The sequence below is a fragment of the Mesoplodon densirostris genome, chromosome 14 (genome assembly GCF_025265405.1).
Source record: "Mesoplodon densirostris isolate mMesDen1 chromosome 14, mMesDen1 primary haplotype, whole genome shotgun sequence".
NCBI lineage: Eukaryota > Metazoa > Chordata > Mammalia > Artiodactyla > Ziphiidae > Mesoplodon > Mesoplodon densirostris.
Window position 1 is genome coordinate 72,579,883 of NC_082674.1, and position 14,015 is coordinate 72,593,897.

A 14,015-nucleotide genomic window follows, 5' to 3' on the forward strand; every position below is an offset into this window, starting at 1 on the left:
ATTAATAGAAGGAAAGTACTTCAACATAATAAAAGCCATATATGAAAAACCGACAGCTAACATCATACTTGGCAGTGAAAGACTTAAAGCTTTTCCTCTAAGGCCAGGAAGACGGAAAAGATACCCACTCTCATCACTACTATTCAACATAGTACTAAATGTCCTAGCCAGAGAAATCAGACACACACAAAAATAAAATAAAAGGCATCCAAATTTGAAAGGAAGAAGTAAAATGATCTCTGTTTACAGATGACATATTAGGCACAAAAATTCCTAAAGATTACACACACACACACACACACACAAACAAACCTGCTGAACCCAAGAAATAATTTTAGCAAAGTTGCAGAATACAAAATTAACAAACACAATGCAGTTGCATTTTTATATATTAACAATGATCAATCTGAAAGAGAATTAAGAAAATAATCTCACTTACAGCAGCATCAAGAAGGAGAAAATGTTTAGGTATAAAATTAGCCAAGAAGGTGAAAAACTTGTACATTGAAAACTACAACACACTGCTTAAAGATATCAAGGAAGATTGTATTTGTATATAAATGGAAAGACATCCCATGCTCAAGGATTGGAATATCGTTAAAATGGCCACGCTACCCAAAGAAATCTACAAATTGAATGCAATTCCGATCAAAATCCCAGTAGCAGAAAAATATCTTATGATTCTTATGGAGCCTCAAGTAGCCATAACAATCTTGTAAAAGAAGCCTCACACTTCCTGATTTCAAAACACAGTACAAAGCAACAGCAATCAAAGTGGTATGGTACTTGTAGAAAAACATTTAGACCAATTTAACAGAGTAGAGAGCCTAGAAATTAACCCTTGCTTATATGGCCAAACGATTTTTGACAAAGGTGCCAAAAATACACAATGGGGAAAACACAATCTCTTAAACAAATGATATTGGAAAACTGGATATCTACTTGCAAAAGAATAAATTAAAGAACGAAGTACAGGGGTTCCCTGTGGCACAGTGGTTGAGAGTCCACCTGCCGATGCAGGGGACATGGGTTCGTTCCCCTGGTCCGGGACGATCCCACATGCCGCGGAGCGGCTAGGCCCGTGAGCCATGGCCGCTGAGCCTGCGCGTGCGGAGCCTGTGCTCCACAACAGGACAGGCCACAACAATGAGAGGCCCGCGTACCGCAAAAAAAAAAAAAAGAAAAAAAAGAAAGAAAGAAGTACAGGACCAAAACTATAAAACTCCTAGAAGCAAGCATAGGGTAAAAACTTTAGGACATTACATTTGGCAATAATTTCTGGGATATGATACTAAAAGCACATACAACAATGCAAAAGTAGACAAATAGGACTACATCAAATTTTAAAACTTCCATGCAGGTAAGGAAACAATCAACAGAATGACAAGGCAACCTATTGGAATGGGAAAAATATTTGAAAATCTTATATCTAATGTGGGATTAATATCCAAAATATCTGAGGAACTCCCACAACTCAACAAAAAAAACCACAAATAACTGATTTTTTAAGTGCAAAGAACTTGAATAGACAAGTCTCCAGTGAAGATATACAAATGGTCAACAAGCATATGAAAAGATGCTCAACATCACTAAACTTAAGAGAAATGCAAATCAAGGCCACAATGAGACATTATCTCACACCCATTGGGATGGCCACTGTCAAAAGAACAGAAATAACAAGTGTTGGAGAGGACATGGAGAGGTTAGAACCCTGTGCCCTCTTGCTGGGAATGAGAAATGGTGCAGCCACTATAGAAAATAGTACAGAAGTTCCTCAAAAAATTAAAAATAAAATTACCATATGATCCAGCAATCCCACTTCTGGGTTTATATGCAAAATAATTCAAAGCAGGATCTCAGAAATAAATCTGCACACTCTGCAACATTATTCACAATAGTCAGGAGGTGGAAGCAAACAAAATATTCCTGCACAGATGAATGGACATACAAACAATGAAATATTATACAGCCTTAAAAAAAAGAAGGGAATCCTGTCAAATGCGACAACATGGATGAATCCTGAGGACATGATGCTAAGCAAAATAAGCCAGTCACAAAAGGACAAATACTGTATGACTCCTCTCATATGAAGTATGTAGAGTACTCAAAATCATAGAAACAGAAAGTAGAAAAGTGGTTGCCAAGGAAGGGCTGGAAGAAGGAGGGTGGGGGAATTAGTGTTTAATGGGTATCGAGTTTCAGTTCTGCAAGATGAAAAAGTTCTAGAAGTCTGTTGCACAACAATGTGAATACACTTAAAACACTAAACTGGGGCTTCCCTGGTGGCACAGTGGTTGAGAGTCCGCCTGCTGATGCAGGGGACACGGGTTCGTGCCCCGGTCTGGGAAGATCCCACATGCCGCGGAGCGGCTGGGCCCGTGAGCCATGGCCGCTAAGCCTGCGCGTCTGGAGCCTGTGCTCCGCAATGGGAGAGGCCACAGCAGTGAGAGGCCCGTGTACTGCAAAAAAAAACAAAAAAAACAAAAAAAAAACAAAAAAAAAAAACAAAAAAAACACACTAAACTGTACGCTTAAAATGACTTAGATGATAATCACTGTCATGTGTTTTTAGTACAATTTTTTAAATATATACTGACGTCTGAGTGCTAACCACAGAGAATATCATTTAATTTGTCTGGGATGCAGACTGGACACTGGGATTTTAGTTTATTTTTAAAAATTTTTTTTTGCGGTACGCGGGCCTCTCGCTGTTGTGGCCTCTCCCGTTGCGGAGCACAGGCTCCGGAGGCGCAGGCTCAGCGGCCATGGCTCACGGGCCCAGCCGCTCCATGGCATGTGGGATCTTCCCGGACCGGGGCACGAACCCGTGTCCCCTGCATCGGCAGGCGGACTCTCAACCACTGCGCCACCAAGGAAGCCCGACACTGGGAGTTTTTAAAGGCCTCCTGTAATTCATCAGTGCCATACAGGACCATGGGCCTAGTGTCACATGTTATGATTTTTCCAAGAGAGGCTAAAATCAAGATTTTTATCTTTATTTGTAATGTTTATATAAACACTGCTGGGTTTTTTTTTAATGCTGGCAACTAATTTTTTAAATTCTGTGCAAACCAAACACACCACTCTTGCTGCCTCTTGGGCTACCGATCTCCAAGTTCCTTTCTAGTTTAAAATGTCTGTGGATCAAAATTAAGTTTCCTGTGTCTCAGTAGGTGGCCTCCTTACCAGGGGACTCTCCTCTGGCTTTTGAATCTTCCTATGTGAAATACTCATCAATAAAATGGGTCACTATGCACAATGGGGTGTCCCAAGAAGTGTATCATGTATCATGGTTACAAGTCCTTGGCATGTGTGGGTTATCGTTTTGGTCAGTAAAGTCGATTGGAGGTTTCTGAACAACAATTTCAGGCAGAGAAACCTGGTTTTTTTGAGGGGGTGGGGGGATGTTTGTTTATTTGATTTCCAGTTTGAGAGAACCCTGTAGTTTAAGCTGAATAGTACATGGATTCCTAAATACATTTACCATACAAAAGTTGAATTGCTTTGATGTAAGGAGGACTGGAGAAGTGGGAAGTGAATGACTGTAATTCATCTCCTGCCTTATCAACAGGCTTTTCTGTCCTGAGCAAACTCGGCTCCACAGAGCCTCCATCCAGGTTCAAAGGGAAAGGTTCAAGGGCTGGAGGAGGGAAAGCAGTGAGCTGAACATCTTCATTCCCTGCTCCTGAGTAACCACTGCTCTTACCCACTGTACTGAGCTTCTACTTAAGCTTTGGTTAGAAAAGGAGTTCAAGTGCTTTAAAGAAAGAAGTTAAAAAAACCCTGACCTAGATGAGGGTATCTAGAATACTCATTAATTTTTCAGATAACACTAATAGAAAAGTAACTGCACAAATAGAAAATACAAGCACCAATGAACAGTGAATACATGGATGGAAAAGAAAGTGGAATTCTGAGGCTATCCAACAAACCAAATCATACGTTATTGTTTGTAACACAACTTCAACCTAGAGAAAGCCTAAGTAAAAGCATGCGGATGTAAGGTCCCTTGCAGCCTGCCCACTCACCTTCCGCGTGGAGCAACACTCCAGGCTAGATTTTAGTGTCTGTGAGAGTGAAAAGCATGCTTAGCAGTGAGGTTAAGTAAAGGTCTATAACATGAATCTTGAGGAAAGAGTAAAATAACCAAGATTATTCTTTCAAGATAAAAACACTATAAAAGATTGAATATAAAAAGACAAAGGCTGCAGAAGCAGCAAAAGAAAAAAATAGGTAAATTGGACTATATCAAAATTTAAAACTTTTATGCATCCAACTTTTGTACTATCAACAAAGTGAAAAGGCAGCTCTTGGAATGAAACAAAATATTTGCAAATTATATGTCTGACAAAGGGTTAATATCAAGAATATAAACAGAACTCCTACAACTCAACAACAAAACAAACAAACAACTCAATTTAAAAATGGGCCAAGGACTTGAATAGGAATTTCTTCCAAGAAAATATACAAATATCTAATAAGCGCATGAAGAGATGGCTTTACATCTCTACTATTAGGGAAATACAAATCAAAACCACAGTGAGACACCACTTCCCGTTCGTCAGAATGGTTATTATCAAAAAAACAGAAAATAACTATGGGTGAAGATGCGGAGAAATCGGAACTCTTGTGCGCTGCTGGTGGGAATATAAAACAGTGCAACACTGTGGAAAGTAGTATGGCAGTTCCTCAAAAAATTAAAAATAGGGTTACTATCTGATCCAACAATTCCACTTTTGGATATATACCCAAAAGAATTGAAAGCAAGGATGTGAAAACATATTTGCCCACCCACATTCATAGCAGTAGTATTCACAATAGCCAAAAGGCGGAAACAACCCAATTGTGCATCAACGCATGCATGGATAAAGAAAATGTGGTATACACCTAGCGTGAAATATTATGCAACCTTAAAAAGGAAAGAAATTCTGACACATGCTACACCGTGGATGAACCTTGAAGATAGTATGTGAAGTGAAATAAGCCAGTCACAAAAGGACAAATACTGTACATTACCTCACCTATATACGATACCTAGAATAGTCAAATTCATAGAGACAGAAAGTAGAATGATAGTTGCCAGGGGCTGGGGGAAGGGAGGAAAGAGGAGTTATTGTTTAATGAGTACCGGGTTCCCATCTTACGAGATGAAAAACGTCCTCGAAGTGGATAGTAGTGATGGTTGCACAACAGTGTGAATGCCACTGAAGTGTATACCTTTTTATAAAATGGTTAAAATGGTAAATTACATGTTATGTATATTTTACCACAATGTTTTCAAACATTTTTTAAAAACAAAGACTATAAAATCATGAAAGCATGTTAGCCCACATGCCAAGTGAGTTTCATGAGATGCCAGCCGTACGGACTTAACGTATTTCTTCTTTACAGTATCATCCCACTTCATTTGATAGACATGAGAACCTGTGATCCACCAGGGTGAACTCTGAGTGCACCTGCAATGGCAGGACTGGTCATAGGGACTGTGACTTAGGAAGGAAATCAATGGAAACGTTAAAGAAAGCTTAGAAGGGCTGGCTGAACACAATGAGGTGAGCAGGAATACTGAAAACATTTCAGCCCAAAGGGATTTTAGTGAACCTGATGATTCTCGAACATTACTGGCAAGGCTACTTATAACAGACATCAAACTACTTATTGTAACAGGGGAGATAAAAGTCAACTGGTACAGTTTGTGAGAATGAAGTCTTTAGACTACTAACAGGACAAAAGTGTAGACAGTAGGGATTGTTTATCAGACACTAAATGTAATACAGAGAGAAACTAAAGGATCTCATTCCAAAAACACATAAAATTGCCTCATGGATGCTGAAACAATCTTGCGGTTGGAGACAGCAATGATTTCACACATTTTACAATATTAGAAGGTCTGGCCCCCCTTCCTCTGGAAAAGTGAAGATTCTGATTTTTTTTTTCATCCTCTCTGCTTCAGATGGATCTGAGAAACTCAGACGTGTTTGGCATGACGTGTACCACCATTAAATATGCTTAAAGGAGTTACAATATCAATGGATAATGAATAACGTAAAATTAACCATGAATAAAAGACAGACCAAATTTGATACTTCCACGAATTGAGAACTAAGAGCAAATTCACAGCAAGTAAGAGAAAACTCCAACAAAGTAACCTGGAAAAAGCTCCAAAAGATTTAGTTATAACGTAAAAAAGAATTTTCAAGAAAACGTGTCAATTAAGCTTTTGGCAAGATTTAAGAGCAGAGGCAAAGCTCTCAAGTTCATGGTGGTGCTAGAGGATCCAATCCCCCTGCTGTGCCTGAGGTAGGCAGTGAAGGAAGAAGATAAAGACATGATGCTTCGTGGGAGCAGGAAGATACACAAAGAGCTGCCAATGAGCTCCATCAGCAAGTGGCCCCCCAGCCCACTGGCAGCACAATGGGAACCAGACACCTGCGCACAATGCCTGAAGCACACACCAGAAGGATGCTCTGCGTCCAGAGACATGCCAAGCTTCAGCGGCAAAGACCTCTCCAGGTGGGAAAAATGTAACTGACCTATGTGCTTTTCTTCTTTTTATTCCTCTTTTTATTGATGTCAGCTCACTGAATATTCATATCATAAAAGCTATGTTCCATTTCATAGAGATAGCCATTTCAGGGTTTGGGATTTAGACAAATGATCTACTTCACAACAACCATCCATAAGACCCACATCACTTTACTTCTCAGTATTCAACCTTCCTAAATCCTCCCAGATGGCTACATTTTACCAAAAGACGTCTCTCCATTCACAGGAGCAGGGCTTCATGGGGGAGCAATTGCTCACACTTTCTGTGACTCGCCAACCACGTTTCTTGGGAGTAAAGGTCACCACGGCTTAATAACACTTTCTGTGTAGAATACGGAGAGGAACACAATTGCATTTTATAATCAGATCTACGTTTGTCCTTGTGACATAGCAACAGAGGAGAATAAAACATTCACTGACTGTCAAGCCTCGAAAGATGACTTTAAATCACCCAGCTTTACGTTTCAGTGGCCTTTGTTATTGAAACATAATCAACTCATATTTGATGAAACAGACACAAGACTATGGGAAGAACAACGATTCCAAATGTGGAGAAGGTCTGGACTTCTTACTGTTTCTTATTTCAGTAATTTAAGCATTTTGAGATGCAGGTCTATGAAACTCCTTTCTAACCCAAGTCAAGGACTTGGTCTCTCTCCAAAGTTTTCTAAAGACAACACGGATTGAAAGTCCATGCACCTCAGTCACGTGGGGGAAAGGCGGCTTTTGGAGTGAGATATGGATCTGAATCTCAGCCTTATCACTTGTTAGTTACACGACCGGACATCAGTGTCGTTACCTCTCTGAGCCCCAATTTCCTGTCTGTAACGTGGTGCTGATAATGCTTACTTCTGCTGCTTGCTGAGGATAGTAAATGGGGTAATGAAGCAACACTGCCTGGCACAGAGCCAGGGACATGGTCAATGTTTTAAAGATTGAAGGTAAAAAGAAGTTAGGACATTTCTGGCTTCTATATGTTCTGAGGAGAAGGAAGAAGGTGGGGAGAGAAGGAAAGACAAGAAGGAGTATCACAGCACAATGCACTGATACCCCTAAGATACGTCACTATCCTAACATCCTTTCTAACAGAAACACAGAATAGAATCAAAGACCCATCTTATGCAGCCAACTCATAAAGCAGGTATAGGACTCCCACCATAACATCAGGAGTCCAACGGGTTCCACTGTAATTAACTTGGATTTGTACTCAGACCATTCAGATGTGAGGATAAAATCATTTCTTAAATAAACTAAAGGGAACTTAAAGCTATCCCTCTACCCCCCGTCTCTACTGCAAGGGCTAAAGAATTTCCATATTCGTCTCCCTTTCCCACTCACTTCAGACATGCCATGTCCCACCAAGATGCAGTTATCCTACTTCCCTCTCTTCCATCTCTGTTTGGGTGAAAAAAATCATCCATTCCTGTATTGGTTCAGTCTTTTGGACCATTTCTAACCGATTTTCTTCATATCTCATCACAGAATGATAACTTTAGGCAAGGCTTGAAGAGTAAACTGCAGCCACCTAGCAAATTCAAAACAAGCCCAAGGTCAGCAGCACACCAGTGAGACCAGGGTTCATTACTTAAACGTTAGAATCATTTCACATGAAAACGAAAAGGGGGGTTAATCAGTTAATGAATCTGGCACGGCAGCATCCAGAGCGGCAGGGGAGGACAAAACACTGAATGAGTTCAGAAACCAAGGAGACATTATAAACAAAGAGGGCCATTGCCTACATGTCCCTGCTTCTCTCCTTAAGATCTGAATGTCCTTTGAATCCTAACATTTAAGAGTGCAACCCTTTCCAGCTCTGGGAGGCTTGAATGCCTCTAGTGAAATGCCAGCGTTAATGAGAGTCTAATATACCTTTCCACCTGCAGCACCTGTGCAGACAAATTGTACCAGGCTTCAGACAAGCTGAAAAGCCTCCGTGTGCTGTAGATGGAACAGCTGGTAGAGTCAGTGTTCGTTTGCTGAATGGTTCCTGTAGTCCCAGCTTGAGCTAGACAGGAAACTCTACAAAGGTAGCTAACTCAGAGCTTCCACGCAAGAAACATCTGTCAACTAAACAACTTTGTGTGAGACGCCTGCCTTCTCGGCTGTGGCGAATGACGACAAAGACTGCCACCAGAGAGACTGACAATGGTAGTCAACACGTCCTTTCTGAAGTGACACAGCAAGACTCCATCGCCACTAGCTCCAGTTGTTAAACAACATCTGGCACAGAACCAGGGTCATTTACCCAACCCCCTCCTTGGAATAAAATGAACACTTGGTTATTCACAATGCATTTGGTCCCCTTCCATTGAGAGGTATTTTAGCTACCTATTTGTTCTATCTATTGAGTTTATTCTGCATCATTGTATCTACTCTACAAAGCCTGTAAGCATTATTATCAAAAAGAAAGATGAAAAACACCTTTTCAGGAACAGAGTGGTAGAAACCTTCAAACCACCCAACTAACTTCAAAGCATTATCTAACTCCCAGAATTACCCCAGTGGGTACAAGCACATACTATGGAGAGAGTATATTTTTCAATAAAATATTCCCTTTGTGGGCTGAAACATGCCCTATCTTCTTATGAAATTATTAGTTCGTTATTAAAATTCTTCAATTGAACTATTTCTTGAGATCTGTTCCTTTGCTGACTCATACCCACTATCACTGATCCTAATCCCACCCTGTACCAGAGATTCTCAGTAAAAGGAAACGAGAAGATTGTACGTACACAAAGCCTACGTTCACACCTTCTCTCCAAAACTAATACACCAATAAAGCCAATAAACCAGTTGAAAATCAACAAAAAGAAAAAGAGATCCTTCCATGCTCCATGCCCACCTGACCTCACATTGTCCTACTTCTACTCTCAGCTTTGTCTTCCATTTCTAGATCTTTTCCTACCTTTTGGGAAAATCTGAACTTATCTTCTGAATGAGAAAACTAAACGCCTTTAGTGAATACTCACCCCTACATCTTCCTTCACTACACAAACTTCATCATGCATTTTCAAGGCAAGCACCTTATCTGAGCTCCCCCTGACTCTCCACAATGAGGGAAGGGGACTGTCCAAAATTTCCCATCAGAATGAAGTTGGATGCAAACAAAGAGCCATCCGAACTTTAAGGCTAGAATAGGTTGTTCTGAATTTCACTCTTTGAGGAAAAGCATTTCTTTAAATGATGGTCCTTTAAAATGTTCATCTATTGCCCATGTGCTTCAGCATCACTTTAGGGAAAATCAAATGACACTGTTTCCTATAGACACTTTACAGTCTACAAGCTGAGTTGATTAACGCTTGATATTCAGTACAACATGGTGGCCCAAAAGCTAATAAGAAACTTATTATGAATGACTTCACAGCCTAAGACAGTAGCCTACAATTCCTTCCCATTACTGGTTCTGTCCTCCAAGTCTAATGAGTATTCCTGCACATAACTTTACACTTGGATTTTTTATCGTTACCAAGCCATCAGACATGGATTAGGAGCAAAGTCAAAGTAATAGGAAGTTATATCCCAATATTATTTTTGAGCAACTAACAGTTCTCACTTGAATGAAATGAATTTTATTTTACACCAAACTCAATGATATAGCTGTCGTCTGGAACTTCAGTGCTATACTCTACTTACTGGAAGTTTAGCTCATTGGATTCCTGGATTTCAGCACAGAAACCCTGAGTTCCACTCTTCAGGCCTGCCATTGAGTTACTATGTAATCATGCCTAAGTCATTTTTTGATTTGTTTGCTTTTTCTCCATTGGTAAAATGGCAATAATCCAAATTCTCCAAGCCAGGGACCTCATTTTAGGATTTATTTTTAAGCTATGTTTCTAGAAGCCCTAAAATTCTGCATAGTTGTTTCAGGTGTTACATACAAATAATTTAGTCCAAATTTTTTATTTTTAATGTCTATTTTAACACTGTGGGAATATTCTAGGAGTCACTGACTCACAAGTGATATATATTAGGTTTTAACACATTTTGGTGAACCCCCTTGCAAGGCATGTCTGGTTAACTCATTCTTGTCTGCAAATCTCAGTGTAAGACTCCTACCAAATTTGTGTATATAAATGACCTTACTTTAAATATGTTATTTATTAGTAAGTGTGTCGACTGGCCCTGGTCATTTTTTTAAAACAGCAGTACCTGGTTTGCTCTCATTTCTAAAGATGTGTAATCAAGTCCTCATGTCTGTGAAAGCCTTTGTCAAAGCCTACATGCTAAACCAGTCCATACTGGGCATGTGCAGTACCTAGTCTTATCATGCAACCTTTGGGCAATGAGGCAAGATGGTGCTAGTGGTATAGTGAGAAACTGCTAGAGCCAGGTTACAAGGGCTGCTTGATTAATGGCAGATTTTGCAATCATGTTGGGGAATCATGCTGGATTTTCAGGGTGACAAACAGTTTTCAGGATCATAAAGGGTTAGATGAGACACCATTCTGGGTTTCATGCAACTGGATAGGACCTCAGAGAATGGAAAATCCATGTTCCTTGAACATCGCACAGACTGGCCTATTGGTACAACTGGCTAAGTACATATCATTTAAGTTTATCACGGTAAACTGTCCCTTCTCTAAGATTTATATAATAAGAGAATTCCGTTTTCCCATATCAGTAACCCACTTCTACAATAACATGCCCCTCCAATTTCTATACCATGTAAAATTCAGACTCATCTACCTGGAACCCAGTCTTACCACATCATAGTCAATTACTCAATAACTAATTTCTAACAGGTAATGTTTTAATATTACTTAGTTATAAATCTTTTAGTACCTATTAGAAGTTTTGTGTGCTTCTTCCCTGACTTTGATGCTTATGATAAGAAATACAAGGGCTTCCCTGGTGGCGCAGTGGTTGAGAGTCCGCCTGCCGACGCAGGGGATGCGCATTTGTGCCCCGGTCTGGGAAGATCCCACGTGCCGCAGAGCGGCTAGGCCCGTGAGCCGTGGCCACTGAGCCTGCGCGTCCGGAGCCTGTGCTCCGCAAAGGGAGAGGCCACAGCAGTGAGAGGCCCGCGTACCGCAAAATATAAAAATTAAAAAAAAAAAACAAGCAGTAGTTAGGCATTGTTGGTGATGCAATTTTGAAATGGGATTTCTTACTATACCTCCCATGGGTTTCTGGGTAAATAATAACTGCAGAGTGTCCTGAGAGCACACAGCAGTCCATTACCATTTTCAGCGACCTGCCTGTCAGATCAGTATATTCATAATATAGTTTATACTTCGGAGTTCTACAGAAAATTATATTTGTAAAAGGAATCAATCACTGGGGGGAAAAAAGTTTGAAAGCTGCTCTTTTGACGATACAACCGCTGGCATCATTTGTAAATCAACCTGATAGATAAAACCAAAACATCCAATGTGTATTCCATGCTGTATTTTGTCTGAGTTATGAGTAGGCATACCCACTGAGAGGGAGACTGCTTACTTCAGCCCAACTCAAAACACAGATGGAACAGCTCTCCAAAATCAATTATGCAGTCAATGCATGAAAATAGAAAAAGTAAGTTTTGTGGGGAGACAGAAAATTTGGGTTTCATCTGAATCAGAAAGAATACACAGAGGTCTCATGATGATACTATCATGTCACTGATATTTATTATAAATATTGGATGCCTCTGGCCTGGTTGTATATTTATGATAAGGAATTAAACCAGTTGTTAAATGCCGAGCTGTGATTACACACGGGTCCTGGTCAGATTCAATCTTTTCTTTTCTTTTCTTTTTTAACATCTTTATTGGGTTATACTTACTTTAAAATGGTGTGTTAGTTCATGCTTTATTAAAAAGTGAATCAGCTATATATATACATATATCACCGTATCTCCTCCCTCTTGTGTCTCCCTCCCACCCTCCCTATCCCACCCCTCTACGTGGTAACAAAGCACCGAGCTGATCTCCCTCTGCTATGTGGCCACTTCCCACTAGCTATCTATTTCACATTTGGTAGTGTATATATGTCCATGCCACTCTCTCACTTCGTCCCAGCTTACCCTTCCCACTCCCCGTGTCCTCAAGTCCATTCTCTACATCTGTGTCTTTATTCCTATCCTGCCCCTAGGTTCTTCAGAACCTTTTTTTTTTTTTAGATACCATATATACGTGTTAGCATAGGGCATTTATTTTTCTCTTTCAGACTTACTTCACTCTGTATGACAGACTCTAGCTCCATTCACCTCACTACAAATAACTCAATTTTGTTTCTTTTTATGGCTGAGTAATATTCCATTGTATGTATGTGCCCCATCTTCTTTATCCATTCATCTATCGATGGACACATAGGTTGCTTCCATACCCTGGCTGTTGTAAATACAGCTGCAATGAACATTGTGGCACATGACTCTTTTTGAATGATGGTTTTCTCAGGGTATATGCCCAGTAGTGGGATTGCTGAGTCGTATGGTAGCTCTATTTTTAGTTTTTTAAGGAACCTCCATACTGACCTCCATAGTGGCTGTATCCATTTACATTCCCAACAACAGTGCAAGAGGCTTCCCTTTTCTCCACAGCCTCTGCAGCATTCACGGTTTGTAGATTTTTTGATGATGGCCATTCTGACTGGTGTGAGGTGATACCTCATTGTAGCTTTGATTTGCATTTCTCTAATGATTAGTGATGTTGAGCATTCTTTCATGTGTTTGTTGGCAATCTCTATATCTTCTTTGGAGAAATGTCTATTTAGGCCTTCTGCCCGTTTTTGGATTGGGTTCTTTGTTTTTTTGATATCGAGTTGCATGAGATGTTTGTGAATTTTGGAGATTGATCCTTTGTCAGTTGCTTCGTTTGCAAATATTTTCTCCCATTCTGAGGGTGGTCTTTTCATCTTGTTTAGGGTTTCTTTTGATGTGCAAAAGCTTTTACGTTTCATTAGGTCCCATTTGTTTATTTTTATTTCCATTTCTCTAGGAGGTGGGTCAAAAAGGATCTTGCTGTGATTTATGTCATAGACTGTTCTGCCTATGTTTTCCTTGAAAAGTTTTATAGTGTCTGGCTGTATATTTAGGTCATTAATCCATTTTGACTTTATTTTTCGCATGGTGTTAGGGAGTGTTCTAATTTCATTCTTTAACATGTAGCTGTCCAGTTTTCTCAGCACCACTTATAGAAGAGGCTCTCTTTTTTCCATTGTGTATTCTTGCCTCCTTTATCAAAAATAAGGTGACCATATGTGCGTGGCTTTATCTCCGGGCTTTCTGTCCTGTTCCACTGATCTATATTTCTGTTTTTGTGCCAGTACCATACTGTCTTGATTACTGTAGCTTTGTAGTATAGTATGAAGTCTGGGAGCCTGATTCCTCCAGCTCGTTTTTCTTTCTCAACATTGCTTTGGTTATTCAGGGTCTTTTGTGTTTCCGTACAAATTGTGAAAATTTTTGTTCTAGTTCTGTGAAAAATGCCATTGCTAGTTTGATGGGAATTGCACTGAATCTGTAGATTGCTTTGGGTCGTATAGTCATT

The 14,015-nt window shown here is 40.0% G+C and overlaps 2 protein-coding genes across 2 annotated transcripts in view; both read right to left on the reverse strand.

Annotated features, from left to right (window-relative positions):
* The window catches only part of LOC132502197 (lipoyltransferase 1, mitochondrial-like), a 130,063-nt gene that overhangs the window by 44,545 nt on the left and 71,503 nt on the right, over positions 1–14,015 (reverse strand). The gene's annotated exons all lie outside the window — the stretch shown is intronic.
* The window catches only part of LOC132501387 (zinc finger protein 226-like), a 91,957-nt gene that overhangs the window by 4,486 nt on the left and 73,456 nt on the right, over positions 1–14,015 (reverse strand). Inside the window, 1 exon segment of the mRNA XM_060116970.1 lies at positions 4,029–4,067. Coding sequence (XP_059972953.1) covers positions 4,029–4,067 — 39 coding nt within the window.